Source organism: Acanthochromis polyacanthus, chromosome 11 (genome assembly GCF_021347895.1).
Source record: "Acanthochromis polyacanthus isolate Apoly-LR-REF ecotype Palm Island chromosome 11, KAUST_Apoly_ChrSc, whole genome shotgun sequence".
NCBI lineage: Eukaryota > Metazoa > Chordata > Actinopteri > Pomacentridae > Acanthochromis > Acanthochromis polyacanthus.
The window spans coordinates 23,243,969-23,269,653 of NC_067123.1; the positions used below are offsets into that span (position 1 = coordinate 23,243,969).

The following is a 25,685-nucleotide window of genomic DNA, read 5'->3' on the forward strand; positions in this document are numbered from 1 at the left end:
GACTGGCTGAGCAGGATTACCGGGGGCTGGTTCGTCCTCGGCTGCATTAAAGCTGGAGCTGCCGCAGCTGCACACAGATCAAAGGCTCTTCTGCTCTTCTTCGTCACTGCAGCTCTCACGGACGACAGGTCTACTGGATGGTGGAGCCTTTTCTTCCTTTTATTTTTTGTTTTACGCACAGCGGGATCGGTATTCGGTGCTGGACATTAAACGGGACATACTCTGAATTTCACGAGTCCACGGTAAGAAACAGGCTGCTGTCGGATTGCTGGTGTAGCGTTGGGTCTGTGTGTGTGGGCAGGAGAGCTCACATAAAGGAAAATCTATTATGTTCTCGTAAAAAAAAAAACAGGATTTTAAGTGTTTTTCTAAACATATATGGATATTATAGCGGCCTCATCGAGTAATTTTGTATCGTTCAGCACTGATTATATATGTTATAGTATTTTACACCAGCTTGTATGGTTTGTATGTCTTTATAGCTAATATATATGACTGTAGATATAGGTTTTGTAGCCTATGTTTGGCATTTTGCCTCCTATAGGTTGTGTTTTTGTATTATTCATAAGCAATTCCTATAGGAGTCTAAAGTGTTCATTACATTAGGCTACAGAAACCTTGGAATGCATTATCATCCTCCTGTAATTGCCCGTCCTGTATCCTTTATTTGTTTCTCTGCTTTTCCTCTATTAACTACATCCCTGCATCCTGTATTTTACGCTATGATCATGTACTATTCAGCTTTGTCTTAAAATGTAGGCGAGTGTAAGATCACCTCAGTGCTTCTGCGTAACGCATCGTCCTATCACTGTACAACTGCAGTCCCAGTCATAATGTTCGTCCACTTGTAGGGAAAAAAACGACTGGATTACATTGATTTGTTTTATTTCTATGTTGTCTATAATCGGTTGTCGGTCTAAACTGGCATTTATTTGTTGTTTTCCCTGTTTTCCTGCTTTTAGTCGAGCCGTGTCGACATGATGCACTGAGGAGCGACCAGCTCAGGCTCCCCCGGTTGTGTTCATCCTGAGGCTGCAGTGAACGGAGGGGGGATTGCGGTACAACAAGGTTAATAATCAGCATCAATAAAGGTCGTCTCTGTGAGCGGGAACCGGCTCGGAAAGGGTGAATCTCGCCCCTGTGCGGGGGGATCGGCGGAGAAATATAATTCTGTAAAAAATTATGGCCACCCTACTGCGGAAGATCGGTCTGATCCGTCTGCACGACCGAGACACTGAGGACCCAAAGCACCACCAAGGCTCGTTAAAGGGGAGCAAAGGGAACCAGAAAAACAACGCCAACAAACACTGTCAGACCGCCAACGAAACCAACATCCTGAGCACCCCGGAGATTAAGGCGAGGAAGCTGGACCAGCACGGCAAGGACAAGCCGTCCGGCAAGGATAAGCAGGCAAAGGATGCAAAGGAGAAGCAGCAGACGGGAGGAGGCGGGAGTAAAGCGACCAGTGCCTCCTCAATACCACCGCTGGCGCCTCACCGGCAACACTGCACCCAGGTCCGGACGCGAAGGTTGATGAAGGAGCTACAGGAGATCAGGAGGTTAGGGGACAACTTCATCACGGTGGAGCTGGTGGAGGACAACCTGTATGACTGGAACGTCAAGCTGCACCAGGTGGACAAGGACTCGGCGCTGTGGCAGGACATGAAGGAGACCAGCACCGAGTTCATACTGCTCAACGTCACCTTTCCCGATAATTTCCCCTTCTCGCCGCCGTTCATGCGGGTCCTGACGCCCCGGTTGGAGAACGGCTACGTGCTGGACGGCGGGGCCATATGCATGGAGCTGTTGACCCCCCGCGGATGGTCCAGCGCCTACACGGTGGAGGCGGTCATGAGGCAGTTTGCTGCCAGCCTCGTAAAAGGACAGGTGAGGGGAGTGGAATGGGATGGTGGGTGAAGGTCTTTGCTTGGAATATCATAAACTATCCGGCATGTTAATCACTCCTAAGCACATTTATTTCCTGTCATGACACGCACTGGGTATGAGCAATGCCATTAGACATTCATGCGTCATGCGTAATTTATGCGTAAAACCACTTTTAGGCACTCATGTCCACCATGCCACTCTATCTTAGTCATTTTTTTTTACCCATAAGGAGTTTAAACTAGTGTTTCTTGTAGTGCAAATGATAAAATATGGAAATGTCATTTGGATAGCTTCTCTATTTTTTGTATAATTTGTCAAACCAAGTGTCATTTTGGACACTTTTTTTTGAATATGAATGCTGTTTTACTTTTACATGTAGAAAAAAATCATCATGCTACATAATTATTCCATAAAACTGATGCTTATTCCATACATGTAGGCTATTTATAGCATGTCGTGTCACCCAGTGTGCTATAAGTGTAGCACTATAATGTCAGAGATTGCTAGACTCCTCACTCCCCCTCCTATCTGCTGTGAGCAAACCCATGATTGTGAATATTATTAATCTTTATGTGACTTTACGGCGGCCATTTCATGCAGTGAAACCCTCTGTATCTTCGTCATGCCAGCTCTTCTCTGCAGTCTCGGCTTGCTCTCCTTTTATCACCTCCATAAATCAGCATCCTCTGACAACAAAGACCTGCTGCCATGCTATGGAAACGTCCCTTTGCATGCTCTAATGCAGCCTCGCAGTGTGTGTAGCGTCATCAGGTTGTTCTACAGGAGGAATAGAGCAATTATTCAACACATGAAGATGTGTATAAAGACAGATGCATAAATAGAGACAGCAGGTAGCCTACCTAGTACTCTTCAGTGACTTAGACTGTCTGGATTATGTAATCCTGTCAAATCTGTTTTCCACATCCTCAGTGCACTGCAGCAGCTCTGCAATTCCAGCGAAAATGGCTGCGTTTCTAAATGCACTTTAGACTATAATCGTTTAAACTCTGAGTAGATTTTCTGTCCTCCATCAGATAAGAATCATTGTTTGTAATCGGTTTTCAAATGCTCACTTTTGCATCCTCCTCTACTCCTTTGACCCGCAGACTCTGCTCCTTCCCCCTCGCTGACTCTGTCTTCTGACATCAGCAGTATGACGACACAGTGGTATGAGACCTTATGTAAACTGTCACTGGGTTCTCCTCCCTACCCTCGACCTCAGTGCTTTTATTTTATTTTTTTTTGTCTTTGATGATATAACTGAACATTGTTCCCGAGTTATCTTTAGTCATTAAGCATCTGTCATCAAGAGAGGTCATGCAGAAACTGTACCCACATCAGAGTGTGAGAGAGGGGAAAATGTGCCCGTGTTCATCTTGATTTGCTGCTTGAAGAGATGAGCTAGCAGCTCTGCAGTGTTCCCTAATTATGGTGCAGTGTCTTCCTTCTCCGGTTTGCTAATGGAAACATTATTGATTAATTATTCCTGTGTGAGTGCGTGTATGTGTGTGTGTGTGTGCATCTCTTTATCTCTTTGTTTGCCTCCTTCGTGAATACGTGTCTACACCAGCGCTTGCATGTGTCCTAATTTTCTGGGAGATGTATTTGTCTCTTGTACATCATGACAGACTGAGCGCGCAGACCTTTATATATAACTAAATACACAGGGTATATTTATTCGTCCTTGGCCACCGGTTCCCTGTGACAAAAGTGATGTGGCTTGTTTAGAAGCTTCCTCTCTATTTTTAGTGTGAGAGGATACATGCAGTGACACGGTGCTGAGCTGAAAGTCAACAGACCTACACGTGTCTTCACCTGCAGATGTGAGGAAGCACAGACATGCACACAGTCCCACAAGCTGAGATGGAATGAGATTTGAAGAGATATGACAGATCTAAAAGGCAACCATCTGTCTGTTCCTCTGATATTTAACTTCCAGTTTTAAGACAGTCTCTGTCAAAGTGTAATCTGTTTACGTAGTGTGGCAGGAAATGAAGCCTTGAGCAGGTGGCGGAAAAACAGTTGTCTAATGCGGTAAAACTCAGCATCAGGTTCTTTATATTGTAGGTCTCTTGGTAATGAGATCCAGTTTGGTACTTGATCTGTACTGATGTAGTGTTATTTATACAATACACAGCAGTGGCAGGTAAAATTATAGTCTGCTTAATACAGGCTGTCACCTGCTCTGCTCTTGTCACATTGCACAAGTGTAAATAGATTTCTTTTCCAACATATCCTTATTTGAATTTGAGTAAATAGAACAAAAAAAGTACATCTCTAAATTTCATTACAAATTAAAAAAATATTGGTGAATTTAGCTTTAACTGCTGTTAGGTGCTAAATACTATATAAACAAGTGGTGCAACTTTCAGAGTGACTTGGTTTAGAATGAGTATTTGCTCTGACTGATATTTCTGCAACAGAAAATTCAGGGAATATTCTAGTTTTTAGTATGTTCTGACATTCTATAGACTGATTAACACAACACAAGAAAATATAATTCGCAGATTAATGGATCATAATCAAAATTTGCAGTCAATGAGGATCAAATTTGACCAAACTAAACTAAAGGTGCTTCCCATTATTGTTTACTGTCAGTGTCTCTTCAGTAAAGCTGAGGGAATCACAACAGACAGACTAAACGGATTTTTAAATACTGTTTTAAGTCCAAACAACTGAGCCAGAAATGTCCCGACTTTAGTCTGTGGTATGGGTGATATCTCAAAGATACCAGATCCTAAATTCCTCATAATGCAGGCAGATTGTCTCCTCAATGCCAGTGTGTTTCAAAAACTAAAAAAGAAAAAATCTCACAGTTCAAACCTGTTAGCCTCAACCTTGCAAGTTAAGATAACCCTGCTGACATCACCAATGGTTAGTTTTTAAGCTTTGGAAATCAAATGCAGAACTATTAAGGGCTGAGTCATACTAACTGTCATGAGGAAACTGAGCTTTATGTGTAAAATCTGAAAAATTTCCCTTTAAAACATCCTGTTTTCAGAGATGGATTTTGTTCCTTTTTCATTCTGCCACCAGTGTGAAACATGCAGTCTGACAGTGTGCAGACAGGAGAACCTTGACCAATGAAATTAACTTAGCAAAACCAAACACTGGTGTTACCCTTTAATGACCCCGCCATCGCTCCCACAGGGCTCTCCTTGCTGATCTGATGTGGATGATGATGACATCGATCTCTGTTTGTTTATCCCGACCCTTTTAAACACATGTCTGGGTTATGCAATCCTCCCCCCCTCCCCCAGCCCCCTGAGCTGCCTCCCAACATGCACTGGGGCCTTCCCTGCTCTGCCCATTGACTGATCTCCATTCACACGATTACCCAGCAGCCACTCTACAGGAGTGTGTCCCTCTCAACGAGCGAGCGCTTAGCTGAGATAGATAAACACTGACATGGCACTGCATAGGCCCGGGGCGCTCGCCCGGCTGAACGGCAACACATATTCGCAAACACACACACACACATTTGTTTGCACATTCTTTCTCTCACAAGCAGATATTTTTACTTTCTCTTTCCATCCATCAGATGCGATGCCATTCTTGTAGATGACTGCAAGCACAATGGTGCTAATTAATGCTCAATTTCCCAGTTTCACACTGCCGTCAAAAACTTTTGTGCAGGCTTTTGCACCAATACACAATTACTCGAGTGCTAGTGTCCCATTCACACACTCTCTTATTACAGGTTGGCAATGTCTGCCTTTCTCCCTCCATCTCTGGCACACAACAACTGTTGTCAGTGAAGGCAAACAGAGTCCATCTAATTTGCACACAATGTCGCCTGCATTAGGACCAAACTGGTGAGAAATTGCTTTCCATTGTGCGTAAAAACAACCACATGATGCCCAGTGAGATTGGTTTAATGACAACAAGATGTTCAGCTGAGGTTGAGCTGAGGAACCGATCCTCACAGCCATCGATCACCGTGGTAATCGCACCTCTTTAACGATGGCCAATTGCCATAAAGATATCCATCCAAGGCAGCTGCCCGCCATTTTGAGGTGGTGACAGCAACCATATGGCGGGATGTGAAGATATGCGTGGATAATGAAGCTGCATGTGATTTAAAAAGAGAACAGCATATTCCAGCTTTTTCTCCAGCTAGCTTTCTGACAGTAGCCAAGCGTTGCATTATCTGTGTTTGTCAGCCTGGGTAATCTGTATTCAGGCCTCTGGCTGCACAGAGAGGCTGAGCAGGTTTCAGGGAGCGCTGCTTAGGTGACAGCCTGTCGGTTTGTTTTACATTTTAAAGGATGTGTTGATCCGTTGTTTGAGGAAAAGAGGGTGTCCTGTATTGTAGCTTTGCAAAAGAGAGGAACAGAAAGCAAGCCCCGATGTAGCACTGCATATAACGTCTGAATGAGTCATTCAGTGAGTCATGCATTTAGTTTTTATATCAAGTACAGCGATCCACAGTGAACATTTCTTTCCACCACTAATCAGCTTCAGAAATCATGCCATTGTCTTTGTACTGGCAATTAGATCAGCCATATTTGTCTTGGTTCAATCAGTAGACTTGCATCTAGTGGTTTATGTGTCAAACTCGATATGAGGTTAAATAGCTTTCCATGATGGACACTTGCGACTAGGACTGATTTCACAGCTGATGAAAGTACAAGGGGAAATAGTAAGGCGAGCTCTTTAAAATGTGTCCATCTGAGAGGCAAACAGAGTGTGAGTGTCTCTAAGCCTCACTGTGAAATGAGGCCACTGTTGCTACAGGAATGGAAACTGTAACCCTAATCTCCAGATCATTCAATGTTATTACCTCATCCTCCTTTATCCCCTGCATCAGTTTTGACCCAAAATAGCCGAGCAAGTATGCAATAGGATGTGATGATCATCCATCAGATGTCATGGGAGCGGGGAGAATTAGCAATGTGTGATGTGTCTCTCTGCGGAGCACAAATGCAGTCCTAAAATCAACTTTCTGGTAAAGGATGTGGTAAAGGATGTGAAGCCTTTGTGCAATTCACTGCTTTACACTGCTGGATTGGATACCATCTAAATGATGTGGTGCATTTTGTCTTGTTTCTTGTCTCTGGAGTGTTTAACTAAATCTCATATTTAGACTCTTATATCCTGGTGTTGAGACAAAAATAGTTTAAAAAAATAATGTGAGCTGATATTTTCTGGACCCATTAGAAAGCCAGTGTTATCTGGGGACACAGTGTCCAATGCATGTTGCCAAAAATACAGCCTATTTTTTCCTGACACACAACTCAGACGATGGCACTAATCATACAATTGACATCCTGAAGCAACTTCTAAACACTTTATAAACAAAGTAAAGTATCAAAACTGTGCTATTTCTGCTTCTCAGATTTAGATATTTTGTTAGTTTAATAACATGTTATAAACCAAACATTATTACTTTTATGATGAAAATAAGTATTTGTTGTAGATGCTACTAGTATGATAAAGTAACATACACAAACATACTTGCTAACAGGCATTTAAATAAATAGTTATCCTGTAGGTTGTTGCTAGAGGTACGACCCGTACCCGTACCCGTAGCCTGTGGCCTATGGATACGGCACTTTCCATTTGCCAATCAGATACGCGAGATCTGGTCACGTGACTCCCGGTAGACACGAGCGGTACGGACCGTAGCATCAGTACTACAGGTACGGACCCTAAACCTAACCCTAACACTAACCCTAACCTTTGCTTACCTTTCAACAGTTTGCAGTGGTTAGCAGCTTCTTGACTCGCGAGACTCGCATACGGGTCCGTATCTGTCTGGCAAATGGAAAGTGCCGTATCCGTAGGCCACAGGCTACGGGTACGGGTCCGTATCTGTAGACACTACCTATCCTGTAATGTATACTGTAAATTATACAAGTGATACAAAAGCTACTGTTTGTCAGAGAGAAACAAAAATAAACAAAAGGTAAGAAAAACTGGTAAAAATGTTGAAAAAAATAGCCAAAACTCAATAGTTTTCTTTTAGTAACAAGCTAACAGGGTAGTTGTTTGGGTAAAAAAAAAAAAAAAAACGTGTAAAGTTTCAGTAGAGATGAGTTTCTACTTGTTTCAACATGACAATCAGTGTATTCAGATGTTGTTGTGTTTGGCTAAAATTAATTGGCAATATTTTAAATAAGGAAGTTTAAAGGGCCAAGTAAAAAGCTGAAGATGATTAAGCTAACGTAGCTTAATTAGCATTAAAGCAACCCGATGACTGATCAGGGGCAGCCATTTTCTTTTTCATGCAAAAAGAATATTTCTTGATTTGTCTTGGTTTGATAAGTTTTGACTGGAGTCGGTCAGGGTTTAGGGTGTCTATCTTTGTGATTTCTCCCAAAAAAACTGTAAAATGAAGGTGAATTAAGTTTTTGAATTGCAACCAAATGTGTTTTTTAATTAACAGCATTGTGTCATAGCACAATAGTCTAATTTACTGACTGTGTACATTTTCTTTGTACATTTTCTTTTGAGCTTTGAAAGGAGAAATGTTTTTTGGCAATTCAAAAACAAAAAATGAAATTGCGTGGTCTATCTGTTCTTAGTTTTTAGTAGCTAAGGAAAACAAAAAAACTGAACTAAAAAACCCATTTCATAACAATCCAATTTTGACTATTGCAAATTTCTTCTGTCTAATCTTTTAAATCTAACAAACACACAAAAAAATCTATCTGACACTTGAACCATTTTATTATTATGACAACATTTATTTTGAAACAAAAAACAGCAGTATGTTTTGTTTGTTCTTTTACGTTGAAATTACAGATGTTCAAAAGATACCAAGACCTGTTTAGGTAGAATTGCACATACGCAGACTGAAACACCATAGCCTGCTTTCAATCATAGCTGCTTTAAATCTTCATTTGTTTTTGTTTGTTTTTTTGTTTCTTTTCATTTCATTTTATGCACCGACTAAATCAATAAGATAAAACATATACATTAATCAGGTTTCTCGGTGCAGGCAGCTAGAGTTTATCTTCAGATAGAGCCAGGCTGGCTGTCTGCACCTGTTTTCAGTGGTTGGGTTAAGCTAATGTAACTTGCTGCTGGCTCTTACTTGTCATATACTGTACAAATATAAGAGTTGCGTCAATCTTCTCATGCAACTTGTGACATGAAATCAAATTGGCCTCATTGCTTGAACTATCTTTTAAGTACCAGACAGAAAACGATTAAACAGCAGATGATAGCTGCCTTGTGTCAGCTAGTAGCTTCATGGTCATTTGTTTGTTTTAGCCCAGAAAGACAGGATAGCATCAGACAGCTGGGGTATTAGGGTGCATGGTATGGATGTGTAATAATATGAAGGTATTTATCTGCACTGCACTGCAGCATGCGGAGGAGCTCACCATCTGAGGGAATTTCATTAGTATTGGTTTCAGTGGAAAGTCTTGGTGCTACTTTCTCCCTGCCAAGAAAATGTTCTGGGTAGAGCGAAGTGGTGCAGTATTACAGAGTGAGTACAAACAAATTCAGCAAAGTAGCCGACATTATCGGCTACTACTGTCTAGTGAGTCAACCACAAGAAACGATCAGTAAAGCTGCAGTATGACCAGTGGATTTACTGAGCAGTCAGATGTGTTTATCACGACCTGCCCTTTGTGATGTTTTTGAGTTGGTTTTAATATGTGAAAACCTAGTGACGCTGGTATGAATCACACCTTTGTCATGGCTGTGTTGTCACGGCTGTGCATGTCTCCCAGATTCTTCTTTTTTTTCTGCATGAAGACAGTTGTTTCTTTTTCCATTCATCCTCCCACACAGTCTTCTTCAGGGAAGCACTGCTGCCAGTAACAGAATATGCAGCCTTATCATCACAGGCGACGCCCACACCTTTTTTCTCCATTTTTACCCCTCATGTTATCCCATATATATTATTAGCTCAGTACGCGAAGAAGGGAGGGCTTTAGCAAGGGTGATGTCTGTGTGAAAATGTCTCAGTCTGATGCCACAGTGCTTTTTTTGCACTTAGAACAACAGAGTTATACACACACACACACACACACAACACACGTTTGTACTTCTATCTTAGTGAGGACATCCATAAGCGTAATGCATTTCCTAGAGCCTTACCCTAACCTTAACTATCACAACTGATTGCCTAACCCTAACCAAACCTCAATTCATACCTGTTCTCTAAAAACAAGTCTTCACCCTCAAACATGGCTGTTTCAAAGTGAGGACCGGCCAAAATGTCCTCACTTTGTAAAAATGTCCTCACTTTGATAGTTAAATGCAGAAAATGGTACTCACAATGTAGCAAGTACGAGAACACACACACACACACACACACACACACACATACACACACACACACATATATATGTAGCCATATTTACGACCCTTTCATCATGTAGTGCAGTGGCTGTGTCTGGTCTTCACTTATCTCCCCATTGCCCAGTGTACTGGAGGGTATATTTTCGCTTCTGATTGAAGCTGACGTCTTAAAAGCTCTTTCCATCTTTCCATGCCTTTAAACATTGATCTAATGTTGGTCAACCTGCGTTCAAAACACTTGTCCTGTCAACTTCTCCCCTAAAGCTGTGCATTCACCATCAGTTTCATCCATGTGCATGTGTCGGGGGTGTTTCTGTCTTTCCACATATGGTCTGGAGAGACTTGAAAGAGTGTTTCTGAAATGAATTTGACAAGACCGCTGACAATCCCGACCAAAAGAATGATCTCTCTCTTTTGATCTGACAAAGCATATCCATAATGCGACATGCTGGTTTTTGAAGTTTCACAAAATGATATTCTTTTGAGGAGATAGCAAAAGTAAAAATGAATGTGAACATGGGGGAAGATGATGAAAATCAAGACTTTCTTACTTTTTGTGTAAAGCTTTTCCTCTTACTTATTACCCCTTTTCCACCAAGGCAATTGGAGGAGTGGTTTGAAAAAGTGTCTGTAATCTGGCCACTTCCTCACACTTCTACAGCCAAAGAACTCTCTCTCTGCCAGGAAAACTGTTTCCAGTGTGGCCAATCATTTTGCTGTTCTACTACCAAGAAGTGTTCATGTCACGGTGACCAATGAGATCAACTTAACCTTGGTGACCGCCATTTTTAAAAACACAGATCTTGTCTGCTTAATCTAAACAAGAAAAAGAAGGCTTTCAGTATTAACATGGAATCAAACCAGCAGTATGTAGACAGAGGATGAGGTATTAATCTCATTTTCCATGCAAGCTGGCCTTCCTAAATGATGCTGCCAACACCAGCATAAAAAAGTAGCTTTTAACAAATGCTGGTTGTCGTTTGCAATGGCATTTAAAGACGCAGACTGGCGATATTAAATATCACACAGCAGGGAAAAAGAGAACAACAATGATTTTATCAGCTTTCCAGCAGTGGTCCATGGGAGAGAGAAACTGTCTCCATGCACAGGGTCCTCAACAGAAAATCAGAATAAAGTAGAGGAAGCTTTAATAATGAGGCCGACATCTGAACAGACGAATACAGCGACGTAATGACATAACTCTATGGGTGCTGTCTAGCCTTTGGAAAAGCAAACTAATTGTTTATTTAAAAGTTCAAAGTTAATCCAATTTCAAATACGCCCGAGCAAATAGTTCACATTAGTGGTGATTAGAAAATTTCGTATTTTGGCGCCCTCTTGTGGTATTGTCTAAAATGACATCAAGAGGAATGCGTTGAAAGATACAGAAGAAATGGATCAACTTTTACAGGGGTTGATTGATTTTCCCTTTAAAAAAATGTGCTTTTGGGATTACTTAGAAGATTTCTTTATTATTTGAAGCTTCAGTTATTCATTATTGTCCGATAACGTTATTATTGCTTTTCTCAGTTTTACATTATATTAAGTTGAATGTCTTTGTGTTTTGAGCTACCGTGATCTTTAGGTAATTGTAGTGGTTACTTTTCACAGTTTCCAATATGTTACAGGGCAAACAGTTAATCAATCTATTACGAAAATGCTCCACACAGTCATCAATAATGACAATAATTGTTAGTTGCAGCATTAAATTCTACATGTAGTAGCTTTAAAGTTTAGGAGAAATTGATTTTGTGGCTCTGCAACAAAAGTAAGACTTGGAAGAATGCCTCTGTCTCCATTAGTTTATATGGCTGAACAAAAATACATTGGTCCCATAACGGCAGAAATGCTAGAATCAGATCGTCGCCAAGATTTAATCAATAATTTTTTTTGCTTGGGGTCTGTTTGTCTATTCAATTTGGTGAAAATTCATTCATAATGTGAAGGTTTCCTGCTGACAGGCAGCCAAACAAATGTATTGCATGAAAATAGCTCCTTTGGCAGACGTAGCACTTTAATGGAGAGCAGTAGCCAGCAAATGCAGAGGTCATGGGTGCATTTTTCTCTAGCACCACACCTCCTATCGAGCAGAATATTTGAGTAGAAAGGAAAAAAAAAAAAAGGTTTCACAGTTTCAAACCTATTGCCTGGTCAGATATATACCAGTGTCTTTACTGCTCTTTTTATCTTGGTGAAAATCCAAAATCCCTGTATTTTTTTAAACTTATCTGCATCCTAAAAGACTCGTGTTTGAAGAATCTAACTCTAAATAATATCAGAGCTAAAAAAGAACAGATAGAAGAATATATTTTTGAATTAAATAGCCTAGCTCTATCTAAATATCAAAATTTGGCCTCTGTCATCTCCATAGGTCAGCAACTAACATGTAATATCTCATTTGTGTAATCTTAAACAAGGACTAAGGTATACAAAGCACACACAGATTAGTATGAATCTGTATTTAACTCTCAACTTTCCAAAATGTGGAATCGCACAGTATATTTGTAATGATAGAATGTCACATCCTCAAGTCTTTAAAAGCCCTAAATCCTGAGAAATGTGATGAAAGGCATGCCTTTTGTTGGATGTGGTGTCTCTAATGTTGGCCCTTTGTTGTCCCTCAGTCAACTACAGTGATGGAATATTGATGTCAGTGTGGCTGAAATGACAGCATGAATGTATTCATTCTCCACTGAGAATCCTAAAGAAATTAAAGAATGGGCCTGTTAGTGGACAGTTTGACAGATTCTGTATTTTTGATCTGTCCACACAGTACTAACATCATTTCCCTCTCACCCCTCTCACCCTCCCTTCTCCTCTGTGTCTCTGTCCCCCACAGGGCCGTATATGTAGGAAAGCAGGGAAGTCCAAGAAAGCTTTCAGTCGTAAGGAAGCCGAGGCCACCTTCAAGTCCCTTGTGAAGACCCACGAGAAGTATGGCTGGGTGTCCCCGCCTGTGTCCGACGGCTGAACGCTCGGCCGCCGAGCCTCCTATCCCCGTGCTAGCCGGACCAACCCAGCTAGCCCCGACACGCAAAACGACACACCACACAAACTCAACAAGCTCTCATTTTCACCTTTTTCTTGTTTCACTCAAGATTGTTCCACTTTTTTTTTGATTTTGTGTGTCTGTGTTATTTAGTTTTTCGTCATCATCTCCACTGAAAGTGTCGGAGAGCTGACATGCAGTCATCATCATTACTCCTCCACCAAGAAGCGACTTTTTTGGTTCACCTCCCTCTGGCCCGGGGATTCATTCCCCCGTTTCAGAAAGGCCTGAGAGGGAGGTGCATGTGTGTGAGTGTGTGTATGTATGTGTGTGTGTGTGTGTGTGTGTGTGTGTGTGTGTGTGTGTGTGTATGTATGTGTGTGTCACTCCATCGGACATCAGCTGGGAGTGTGTGCACGTGCATCGGAGTGTCCGTTACTGTAGGTGGATTTCTTTATTGTTCTTTTTTTCTTCCCCCAACGCACACCCATGCACGTGCAGTCGGACAAATCGGACAGTGTGGACTTTTCCACTCATGTGAAAGACTACTGAATGAAGGAGACTCTTCTCCCTCTCCTGTCCTTGCCATCCCATCCCATCCCATCCTCCCCTGTCCCCATCCCTCGTTCCTTTCCTCTCTTTAGCACTGAACTCACATTAGATCCCACCATCTCTCTCTGTAGCTGTCGGGTCATTTACATATAAATGAAGCTGTTAATGTTTAATAGACGGGCAGTGCACTGGCGTTTATACTCACTCATTCACTCCTTCATTTCTCCTTTCTTTCGACTGTGCTGTTGCTCACAGTTCAATGCAACATGAAGATTGTAATTTACATGGAGCTGTGCTCTTTTTCTCTCTCTCTCTCTCTATCTGTTTCTTTCTTTAGCTCGCTCGTTCACTTTGATTCTCTTTCTTTCTCTCCGTCTCTTGTGGCTAAATTTAGAGCTCACTGTTGCGTAGATGGATATTGATTTCTAATGGAGAAAAAAAAGTCACATGTTGCTTTATGCAGAGACTATGTATGATAAATAGAATGACAGTCAATCACCTCTCTTTCTTTCTCTCTCTACTCTCATGTTACTGTGCGTGTGTGCGCGCGCGCGTGTGTGTGTGTGTAGGAGAGGAAGACGACTGTAATTCACATGATTTAGATACCAGATGGTACAGCTGAAGGCCAGGCCTCTGTAAGTGTGTGTGTGTGTGTGTGTAAGCAAGGGAGACAACCCTTTAAACAGAGAAAAATATGATTTACTGTGAATGACATTAAGACCTAAAGGGAGTGCTGTTTTTTCTTTGTTTTTTTTTTTTTGCTATTTTACCCTCCGTCTTGTTCCACTGTCTCTGTCAGCTCCTGATTATTACTACTGTAAACGTGTGCAGTTGTGAACGAATATCTATGTGCACATAGCCTCGTCTGTCTTCTCCAATCCATGTAAAGAACTAAAGGTCAGTAGAAAATACGCTTTAGATGTGCTCGGGACGGCCACACACACGCACATTTAGCCTCACTCACACAGTCACACAACACACACAAACACACACACACACACTCTGTCGTTCATACACCTGCGGTTTTGACGGCGGCGGTAACACCTAGAAATGAAGACAGACAGGAGCTCAAGCGCCGCCGTGGATGGAGTGGTGCTTTAAATGAGTGTACGCTTCAGAGCCCGCCTGATTGATGTCTGCTGAAAGAGAGGGACTGAAGGCAATAGGGTGAAGAGGAGGAGAAGATGAAGAACAGAGGGAGAGGAGGGAATCGTGCGAGCTTTGATCACTGCCGGCTGCTTCTCGGAAATGTCAGGTGGCTTGCAAAATGGCCGAAGACAGATATTATTTGCTCTACCTGCTTTGATTATTTAAGAGACACAGAGTTCCTGAGTTCCAGCCTTCAGGAGGACTTTATAAATATCTAGTATTAACTGTACGGCAGCGGTAGCAGCAGCAATCTTAATCAGTCAAGAGCCCAGTAGTCACAGACTATCTGTCCGTCCAGTCCAGTGGGCTCCTCGTGTGTTTGTTTTGCTATCTGCCAGTTAAATGTCAGACGGAAAGCTGCTAATTGGTCTGACATTTCAGCAGAGCGTCATTAGAGAAGAGCAGCGCGAGCCGAAGGATGGAGGATGTCAAACCTCCCGCTCGGCACTGACATTTTGTCACTTTCCTACTCTGTTTTTGGAGGAAAGAGGTTCGGTGAGAGGGGGCTGTTGTATAGGAGCAGCTCGATGCCAGTCAGCGGGCGCAACCGTGATCGTAAAGAGGGATGTTCACAACACTAAAGATGGAATAATGGCTCCACTTTGGTGTCTGTTTGTGTAGCTACGGTTTGCATGCGGTGCTCCAACAAGCCAACACCACTCGGAAGTAACGCTGTGTGTAGGTCGAATGCTGATTGGTCGAAAGGTTGGCTTAAACCGGTAAGGGTTAGAGGTCCTTCCGGGATGAGGATCAATGCATGTGTTTGCAACTGCTGATGCAACAGGATTTCGTTTTGCTGCACCCCGTTCCACTAAGATTGTCATTTTCGTGGCAGGCGCAAAAGAAAAAGGACCGATGGCACGAACACCAACAAGTGCAGCCTACGTTTCCAGTTGTTCGACATATTCCTGATGCTACTTAAACGCGTGTCTACGTCGCAGTATTTTTTGGCCTTGAGCCCAATCTGAGCCGTGCTGCCAGCATGCCACGTTTGGATTGGGTCTCGCCGTGTCTCAGAGCTCCCCTCGTGTTGCGTTTGTGGTCGATAACAAATGCCCGTCTGTGTCCGAGTGCAGGTGTGAGCAAATATGTGTGTTACACTCCCATCATGAAAAAAGAGACAACAAAACACCATCTGGTATGTGATCATGTACGAAAGCGTGTTAGTCCTCTTTGAATTTGGCTAGTCATTTCAGGGTCGATCGTATAGTGATCTCTTGGCTTGTCAGCGGAGAAAACTGTAAACTGAATTATTATTAAGACAAAATATCTCAAACGCTGAGTGTTTGCTGGTTTCAAGAGAATAATTTTGTGATATAGTTTAGATTGGTAGTTTGCAGACACTAACTGGGTGAACTGATTATGTTGTATTATATCTGCATGTGATATGTGATTGGTAGCTAGCTACTGTATATCTTTTTTCAAGAAAAGCAAGAAAAAATGTGGGTAAAAAACTAAAATGCAAATGCTTCTCTTTTCTTGGTATTTTTTTCTTTTTTTTTGGGTTCTGTACTGTATGTATTTTTCTTTTCTTTCTAAGCGTCCTAAAAATGTCACATTGTGTTATATGAATGTCTGTGTTTTAATTTATTTGTGGTTTGCCAAAATGAAGATTTGAAGCATGTTGCAGGTATTGTCACAAGAAAACGAGAAGAAAAAAAACTACAAAGAATGATAGCCTATGTATTTGTGTGATCGGGGAAGGTGTGTTTATTTGGGGGGATTTCAGGGAGCAAAGAAGGACAGAAGGTTGGAAAGCCTCAAGATAATAATGGAAGTATTTTGGGAGCGCATTACAGTGGAATCAAGAAAATTCCCTCGCTCCCTTCAATACTTCCTCGTCCCCTCCATGATGTCACTGCTGTCCCTCCCCCATTGGTCCTGCTCTATACAGTGATTTGGCTTGTGAGTAATGCAGTCAACACAAAGATCTGGTCTGAAGTTCCCCTCAGTCACAGCTCGACGATCAGTATGACCTCCCCATGCTTCAAATCTACCTGGGAATCTGACCAGTGATCAGTTACTGCGGGCAACTTGGTCCCACTCCTGACTTGAGTGTTTGGTAGAGACCGAGGTCTTAAAGTTCAAAAGGTGAAAGGTCGTTGCAAGACCAAACAGGAATGTGCAATAAAAGTTACAGCTTATTCAAACTCTGCTGATTTGGTGGTTTTGTTTCAAATCTGCATCATGAGTTACTGTCACATCTGGGAGCTTGTGAGCGTTCCAGCTACACTTGCATACAATGTAACGACCCACTTCAGGCTGCTGTGTCCTCTGCCTGGCCCCTGCATTGTCCTAGTTTCATTTACTGCAGTCGATAAGACATCGTTTCTGACATTCTCAGTAAGGACAGACTGTAATCACCCGTTCTTTTCTCCTGTGCTTTTATCAGTGGGCTCCTTCAGCGTGATGGAAACACAGTGTTCCCTCTGAGGGCAGAGCGGCTGCCTCTAAGTGATGTGTTGAAGAGCATGTGTGCTGGGGTCATGGTGACAGATTAAGGTTGGTCTCCAGCTGAACATAACATTTAAAGAGCACTGTCAGCAAAAAAAAAAAAAAAATCTAGTTTGTCACCTTGATAACATGTCCATATTGTGTTTTTATGTGCTAGAGGACAAGTCATTAGTGAAATATGAAGTCAATGCACCTTGAAGTGCTTTAAACTGCACAATGACAGTCTGAAAACACAGATTCGGACTTCTGAAGGTTTATACATATTAAGCAAAGCACTCAGAGAGCACAGTCCTCCGCCTCGGCTGTTCATTCCTCAATTTGTGTATTCAGAAATCACGGTAGCACAGAATCTGGAAATTTGATATATATCTGCCCACAAACACAAAAAATAAAAATAAAAAATTACCTTGGTGAGCACAGGCGTGTGTTATTGCATGTGCACATTATGTATGGATAAATATGTAGCGGGCGGTGGGAACTGATGCAGGCAGCTGACACAGGGTTCACTCGTCATAGTTACAGTGACACTGTGCCGCTATCTCGCAGTGATACAGGAATCTTTAACGAATCCATGGATCCAGACTATAAGCCGCATCATTGCCAAAATCCAATGAGGTGGTCCCTGTGTCATTTCTGACCTTCCCTGAAAATTTCATCCAAATCTGTTTATCGGTTCTTGAGTAATGTTGCACACAGACAAACAGATTCGCAGAGAGACAAACGTACGCCGATTGTCACAGAACGCTGAGCTGCAGCATATAAATTGTATGAACAACACTGGATGGATCACCATGATGCATATTGTATTACATAAGCCATACAGAAAGCATCTTATCTCTCTTAAAGACCCAGCACATACATTGCCCATTGTCCACCCATCGACACACACACACACACACACACACACACACACACACACACACACACACACACACACACACACACACACACACACACACACACACACACACACACACACACACACACACACACACACACACACACACAAACAGAGGTGATTTTGCTTATTTCAATGGATTAGGCATCTTCTCAGGGCTGTGTGGGCATGTGCTGACTGTGTTTGACTGACATCCCCCTCACTCCACTCCAGCTTTGTTGCACAAGACAAATGAAAACTTCATCATCCAAATCCAGTTACATAATTTCAGCTGGCTCCGCCCACCATCAACCTGATCTCATAACTGTGTGGTTGGACGTTTACATTAAGTGGAAAAAATCATGGCAGAATACAACAACTCTATTGTCTTCCACTGAAAACACCACTGTTCGGCGACCTAATGTTGCACTTTTAACGGATAAAGCAGGATAGGTAAGCTGGTTTTCTATGGAAGTACCTGCACTGATCTCTCCAGAACAGGCCTTTTCCATGAAGCCATTCTGACAAGTCACAGCAGGAAAGGCACAGATGTAAAAGACATGATGGCTGACTTCCAGTTAGTTTCATCAGTTCCAGGATTCTGCTGTGTTTTGCACTTACATAAGGAGCCATTGCTAATATTTGTGTGCTTTTCCTGCAATCACAAATCAAGCTGCCTGCTTTGTAAAATTCCCAACTATCATTTAAACCAACACAGACATGGTCAAAAGAGTTCATGTTTAAGTCAAGTAATGTTCTATTCGCCTTTGAATAAAACAAAGAAGCTGGAAAAACAGCTGAAGTTTTACTCATTTTGCAAAGATCTTCTAAAAAGGGTAACATTGATGCCCCTGAGAAGTGCTGATAAACAATTAAATGACAGAAATATGTAAAGCAGACTATTTTCTTACTTTCTTATCACAGATGTCTTTAATCTTACAGTCATTCTGTCTGTTTAAAAGCTTCAGTGTACCGCCGGCGGTACACCTACTAATTTGCATAGGAATTTCAAGAATGTCCGACGGCTGCAAACGCGATTATACAAACACTATACGCCGATGGAAAGCTTAGATTCTCATGAATCCGCCGGTATAAACCACTTTCAGATGCGATTACCACAGCGGGTGAGAAAAACACATTTGTCCGACAAAAACAAATATTCATCCATCCGTTTTCTATACACGGCTTCAAAGCACACAGCGCGACTCACATTTCCGGGTTTATTATTACACACAAAAAAAAAGATTCCACAAAAAACGGCCATAATCCAACCTTTTACATCCAGATGACACAAGCCAGTAAACTATTTTATCCAAAACATGTCCTGAAGTCGGTATAAAATCCCCGAATCGGTCGTTTTCAAGGAAATGCACCTCCCGATGCGCGTCCAATATTCCCCGTATTTTTCGTAATTTTTTTATTTAAAAATAGAATATTAGCGATTTTTTGTACTGAAAACGGCTGGAATTGACTGAAGCTTAAAGGGTTAAAGTGGCAATAGACTTGTTTTTTGCTTTTGTTTTTCATTATTCAGTGAATCCTAATAGAACAATGTAATGGTTATAGAATAATGGCACCATCTGCATTTCAACCGACACTATGACACTTATTTTATCTATACACTTGTGTCCGCCACTGGCTAGGAAATCTCAGAGGAAAATAAAGCAGAATTCACTGTGCAAGCAAAGCCCACCTACAACTCTGCGACCAAAACAGGAAGAGCATAGAGCTTTTGTTTTCCCAGGTAGCTATCAGTAGCTTTCCTCAAGTGGCTGCAAAGGCAGATGGCACAACAACTGGAGCAGCTGTGGAAACTGCCCAGGAAAAGGAAAACAAGCCTGTTGTCAGAGGAAGCGAACAAAGGAAAGAGGGAGAAAGACAGACACTGAGGTAAAATGACCTCAGATGGACATTCAGTCCATGGAGAGCGCACCAGGACTCGAGCGTATATTCAGTATGCATTGTTTCTTGGCTTCAGTAAATAACAAAACCAGCCCAGTTGTCAATACAACTGGCTGTTTGTGCTGAAATTGTAGTTTCCATTTCAAATTAGGATTCTTACGGTTGTTTTTTGCTTTTGATTGTAACCTGGCTGTTAGGCAAAGCAATGCTTAGACTGTTTTCCACTTTAAAAGAAGAAAGGTACTTGATATTGCTGTGTGCGCCACGTTTGGAGAACATGAACAAGAGGGAGAACAGATAGTTGTCTGACAAGACTGAAGAGAAATGATCTGTTAACTATGGTCAAACTAAAGGAAGACCATTTCCAAGCAGCTGGATGCTCTTGTGATCTGAGTTGAGGCAGAATAATGACAGAAAACATACAGCTAAAAGCCCCCATGAACGGATGAGAAGCAAACACTGAACCATTCTGACGTGGTGATCTTTGAGTCCCGATTATCTGGAAAGTGCTGAAATTCACAGTTGGGAGAAGGAACCCAATTTAGCCTGAGAGATCAGTTTGCTCTCGAAAACTGGGCCAATGTACCAGATGAAAAATGGAGTAGTAAAAAGTACTCAACTGCATGGGTTGGCCTCAAAAGAGTGTTCTACAGAACATCAGGTTATAGGTTGCTATATTTTTGTCCATGCTGACAGTGGAACATCGGGGAACACCCAGGGCAGATCACAGGTCCATCATAAGACTGACACAAGACGAGCAGCCATGCAGACTCACATGTACACCAGCTAACCTACCATGCATGTCTGTGTACTGCTTAAGGAAGACAAGGAACCAGGATAAAAAGCCATACAATCACAGGGAGAACATGCAAACTCCACACAGAACAGCTTCAGTCAACCAGGTTCAAACTCAGAACCTCCTTGCTGTGAGGTAAAAGTGCACAATTACACTGGATAATGGTGAATAGTGGCCTGTCCAAGGTGAACCCTGCATTCACCTTAAGTCAACTGAGATAGGCACCATTGTGATTCATTCATTCACTGCTATTATATCTGTACTGTAAATATATAGCAGCTAGACAAACTGGAAAAAAAGGCACCATAAGTTGTCTTCTTTTTCTACTTCTTCAATCCATTCATCCATTATCTATACACTGCTTTATCCTCTGTAGGGTTGGGTGAGGGCTGGAGTCTATCCTAGCTAACTGGGGACACCCTGGACAGGTCAACAGTCTATCGCAGAGAGACAGACAACCAAGCACATTCAAATCCACACACAGGAAATTTAGAATCACCAGTTCACTAACTACGACCACACCATCACTTTGAAATTTCATTGTTTGTTGGATGCAAATGAGCATTATGTTGGCATTGAGTGAGTTTAGCTGATGTGATGTGGGGGGGGAAAGGTTAGTTGGAGATCAGCAGCGACTCCTGGGGCCAGCAGACCCCCAAGGTAAAGGAGAAGACAGGAAAAGGAGGTAGAAGTATAGGGAGGGTGGGTGGTGCACAAGAGCGAACAAGTTAGAAGGGCAGAGTGGTATGGAAGGACGTACAACAGGAATGGGAGTGATTGACGTGTGGTCCTGCTCCTGAAAACCTCAGCTAAAGATTTTATCTCCATTTAACATCAGCATGTTTTTAAACTTTGGGAGAAAGCTGGAGAACCTGGTGGGAACTCTCGCAGTCACAGGGAGAACCTGCAAACTCCACACAAAGACTCCAGGCCGAGATTCGCCCTTTCCAACTCTTGTTTGGATTATTCATAAAACAGTCAAAGTGTAAAAACGACACATTGTGGTTGTACACTGAGGTAACATAAGGTTGTGAGAACTGACACAGATATATGCTCTTAAGTCAACATTCAGTCTTTGTCAGCACCTGTTGTGAACAGCCACTCATATCTGCTGACTTATGCAAATTTGCGAAACCGAAATGAGCACACATGCAGCCACTCCTTAACACACACAAGCACTGCTATCATCATCACTGACATATCCTGGTTAATTGATCCCTGAGCACTGTTGTTTTTGTCTAGTTGATATTTCCCCGCTGCTCATTAGCGTGAGTGAGGGACTGAGCAGTGTATGGATCAGAGAGAGCAAGCAAGATATTGATGACACCATGCCGAATACTCTGAGGGCAGCGAGGCGAGCGGAGGAGCTTCATTTTCTGATTAGTTAACACTGTAAGCATAGAAAAAAAGCCAATTCTGTGTGTTTGTATGTATTTGCTCCCGCTTGACTGGCAGCCAGAGACAAAAAAAAATTCATTATTCGGTTGTGTGACAACAAGACTCAATCCCCTGAAGGTTACCTTGACATAGAAAACATCCAAAGCCACCTAAGCAAGGCTCAGAGACAACACAAAAAGAAAAAAACCCGAGGCAGAATGAGACGGGAGAGCAAGCCGAGAGGAAGGTGACCGTGATTGTGTTTATGTATTCAAGTTATTGCTTTTATGCCAAAATACATTTTAAAAAAAGAAAAAACAACAAGCACCCCCCAGAGGAAGCTGTTTATGCGATTTGTAATAGCAGCACGCAGCAGGATGAAATAGCACCACAACAATTGGAGAGATGCAAGCATATGGCACCTGTTTTCAAGGGGTAAGCTGAGTCAGAACGAGATTTTAATAGGGGTGAGGAAGCACTGATAAGCTGTTTTATATGGGTGGTGTCCTATCTTTGTTCAGGCTTATGGATGGGATGGAGGGTAAAACCTCCTAAACGCAGTCAAACCACATCTGTTTCTGCGTAATAGTTTAACTTGCTTTTCAGAGTAAACATATATCTTGATGATAAATGAAAGTACATCTTACAAAGGCACAATGAGGTGTTAGAGGAGAGGGGTTTTTAAGTGAAAAGTAGCCTGCGACTGATTTTTGTAGAGAGGTGGCTGTTAATTCATCTTTTCTTTAGAACTGTGTTCAAAACTATGTTTTTTTTAAAGGTATATTTTGGCTATTTGTAATATTAATTGGTTTCTGCATAAGTGTACGACGAAAAAATTGTCTTCTTCTTTCATCTTTCAGGTTGGTGACCACTGAATTATGGTGTAAGAAAATGAAGGAGAAACATTTATGCACCTCAGAAACATTTAGTCATAACTGTAACACCTCACATCTGCCTCAAATAACACAACAGGATTGTGGTGTTACAAAAGAGAGAGCAGTCAAGCAGGTTTATTGACAGGAAAAATCAATCATAGTAGTATTTACACTAAAGAAGTTGAATTTAATTGTATTTTGTGTGGTTTGATCTGCAGTATTAAACATGCTCAGGTAAATTCTCATCGTGAGTCACACTGTAGGGTCGTAACATTAACATGTAAACCTGTTTGGTCTGTAATTTCTAGTCTAGTCATAGACCGTGTGCAAAAGATGGTCATAGCAACCATGAAGTCAGTCACTGGATTGTGTACTATGGTTCTGAGGGGTTGAGATTTTTTTTTAAAGTCTCTTGAAAACAAATAAAACAAGAAAAGCATTTAGGAAGCGCAGTATTCTGTCGAAGCTGCTCAGTCGTATCATTTTAGACGACTGACATCTTGAAAAAAATCATGAATGTGCCCATTTAATATAGATGTACCCACATACAAAATGACCTTGCGCTGAGCACAGGCTTGTGTTATGCGCGTGCACATTAAGTACAGATACCAAATAGCTTGACCTAAATATGTAGCGGTGGCAGGAACACCACCCACGATTTAATCAATTGTTCCTTGTATCATTTCCAACAGATAAGTCCCTATAAGTTTGCAGTGGTGGACATGTAGCAGGATCGCAATCATGTGCTCATCAGCAGGCAGCTGACGTAGTGTTCACTTGTAGTCATAGAACAGTGACGCCGTGTCGCTACCTCGCAATGATACAGAAATCTTCAACAAATCCATAGTAACAGAATAGCAAGCGAGGGATGAATCTGACTGAGAACTTGAGAACACTGTGCACGCCAATATACCAACACGTTAATGACAGGTGGCCTTCCCTTAAAACATATCCTGCTTTATTGTCTTTTTCACTCTAAATGGGATCAGAATTTACTGAACAAATCATGCCATTTTGAGGGAGATGTGAAACTACGTAGTGGTTGAGACCATGAGGTCATTACAAAGTCTTTACTTAGGCTTCAAATCAAAGGAGAAGTAAAGGCATTTTCTCATAGATTTTTATACAATCAGCATTTTTTGTTGCCCATTTCTGCCTCTTAGGGGGGAAAAAAACGCATTTAAGGTACTTTTGTGTTGGGTCTGTTGGTTCTCAGTCATCCTGGTCATGATAATCCTAAGAGCTTCAGTTGAAGGCCACTGGACTTCACAATTCTTTCGAAGCTTATTGGATGAAATGTGCAACACCTTCAGCAAACAAAAAGAGTCTAGTTGCCTTCAGATGAAGCTCCTAGGATTAATTCCACATTGGCTTCACTTTTCAGATCTGAATGCTATATTCTTCTAATAATCAAGTTCATTAACCAGTGTGTTTAAATTGCTAATTGTCTAGCTAACTCTCGAAAATATAAGATGAAATAAATAACAGAAACAACAAGTCCATAGATTTAATACAGCAAAGGTAGCAATTGTTAGCTGGCAACATGTCACAGATGATAAACTGCTGTGGAAAATTAAAAGAATCCATCATAAAGCCTAGATGTAACTTCCTTAAATCATTTGGGCCCTACTAAAATACACAAAGGTCTAGTGACCCACAGTAAATCAAATGCAAACAATGAAGGAGAGTTCATTCTGTTTTGATAAACAGAAAGGGAAGTAACAAGACAGTGATCTAAGGGCACACAGCCAGGAGCGCAGCGGGTTAGCTTCTCCTTTCCAGTTGAATTATATTAGCTTCATTAGATAAGATGTGATTTGTGACTTCCATTTCCTGTGCCCCGTCCTCGCTGACACACTCAGTGCCGAGGAGATTTCCCAGAATGTCTGTGTGAAGTCAGCCATGTTGAGAGCTGGTCAGAGGACGCTCGCTTGCTGCTTGTAAAGCACGCAAACACACGCACACCTTACCAGACGCACACATACAGTACATCGAGTGCTCTCACGCTCACCAAGACACTTGCCGTTTCAAGTGGCAATGGAGTTATTGTCAGGAGGATCAGTAGAAGCCGAAATGGGCTTTAAGGGGTCAGAGGACAAAAACCACAGGGGCAGAAATCTCCGGGGAGAAGCCATCAAAAAGCCTGTGTTGAATTATAGATCCCCCCCTCCCCCCATGCATACGTCAGTCCAGCTGTCTTTCAAAATGCATGAAATACTAGCATCAATGACACATCGATCACACACTGTATATTATCTGATAATCATGTTAATTCCCACAGGATGATTTACAGTGGTCATATTTTGGAGGTGAACCATGGTTCTTCTCCACAGCAGAAATAATATGCAACACTGAGTGGATTAGCGATGCTGTAGCCTGAGCGTAGGATGAGATGGAGCTTTACTGTGCAGGGACACTGGAGACTTGATTTTATTCTATATGGGCTGCATGCATAATGCCTCCATGTCCAATATGCTGGCGTGTGCCTTGGAAATATGGTGTTAAATAATGAATTTGTTTCCCCTGCTGATACACAGATGTATGGATAAGATGGACTGTGTGAATGTG

The 25,685-nt window shown here is 41.9% G+C and overlaps 1 protein-coding gene across 1 annotated transcript; it reads left to right on the top strand.

Annotated features, from left to right (window-relative positions):
* Window positions 1-16,986, top strand: ube2ql1 (ubiquitin-conjugating enzyme E2Q family-like 1). The gene is made up of 3 exons (XM_022205391.2): window positions 1-242; window positions 963-1,887; window positions 12,986-16,986. Exons 2-3 carry the CDS (start codon window positions 1,183-1,185, stop codon window positions 13,115-13,117), a joined length of 837 nt encoding a protein of 278 aa, XP_022061083.2. The 5' UTR covers window positions 1-242; window positions 963-1,182; the 3' UTR covers window positions 13,118-16,986.
* The last annotated feature ends 8,699 nt before the right edge of the window (window positions 16,987-25,685 follow it).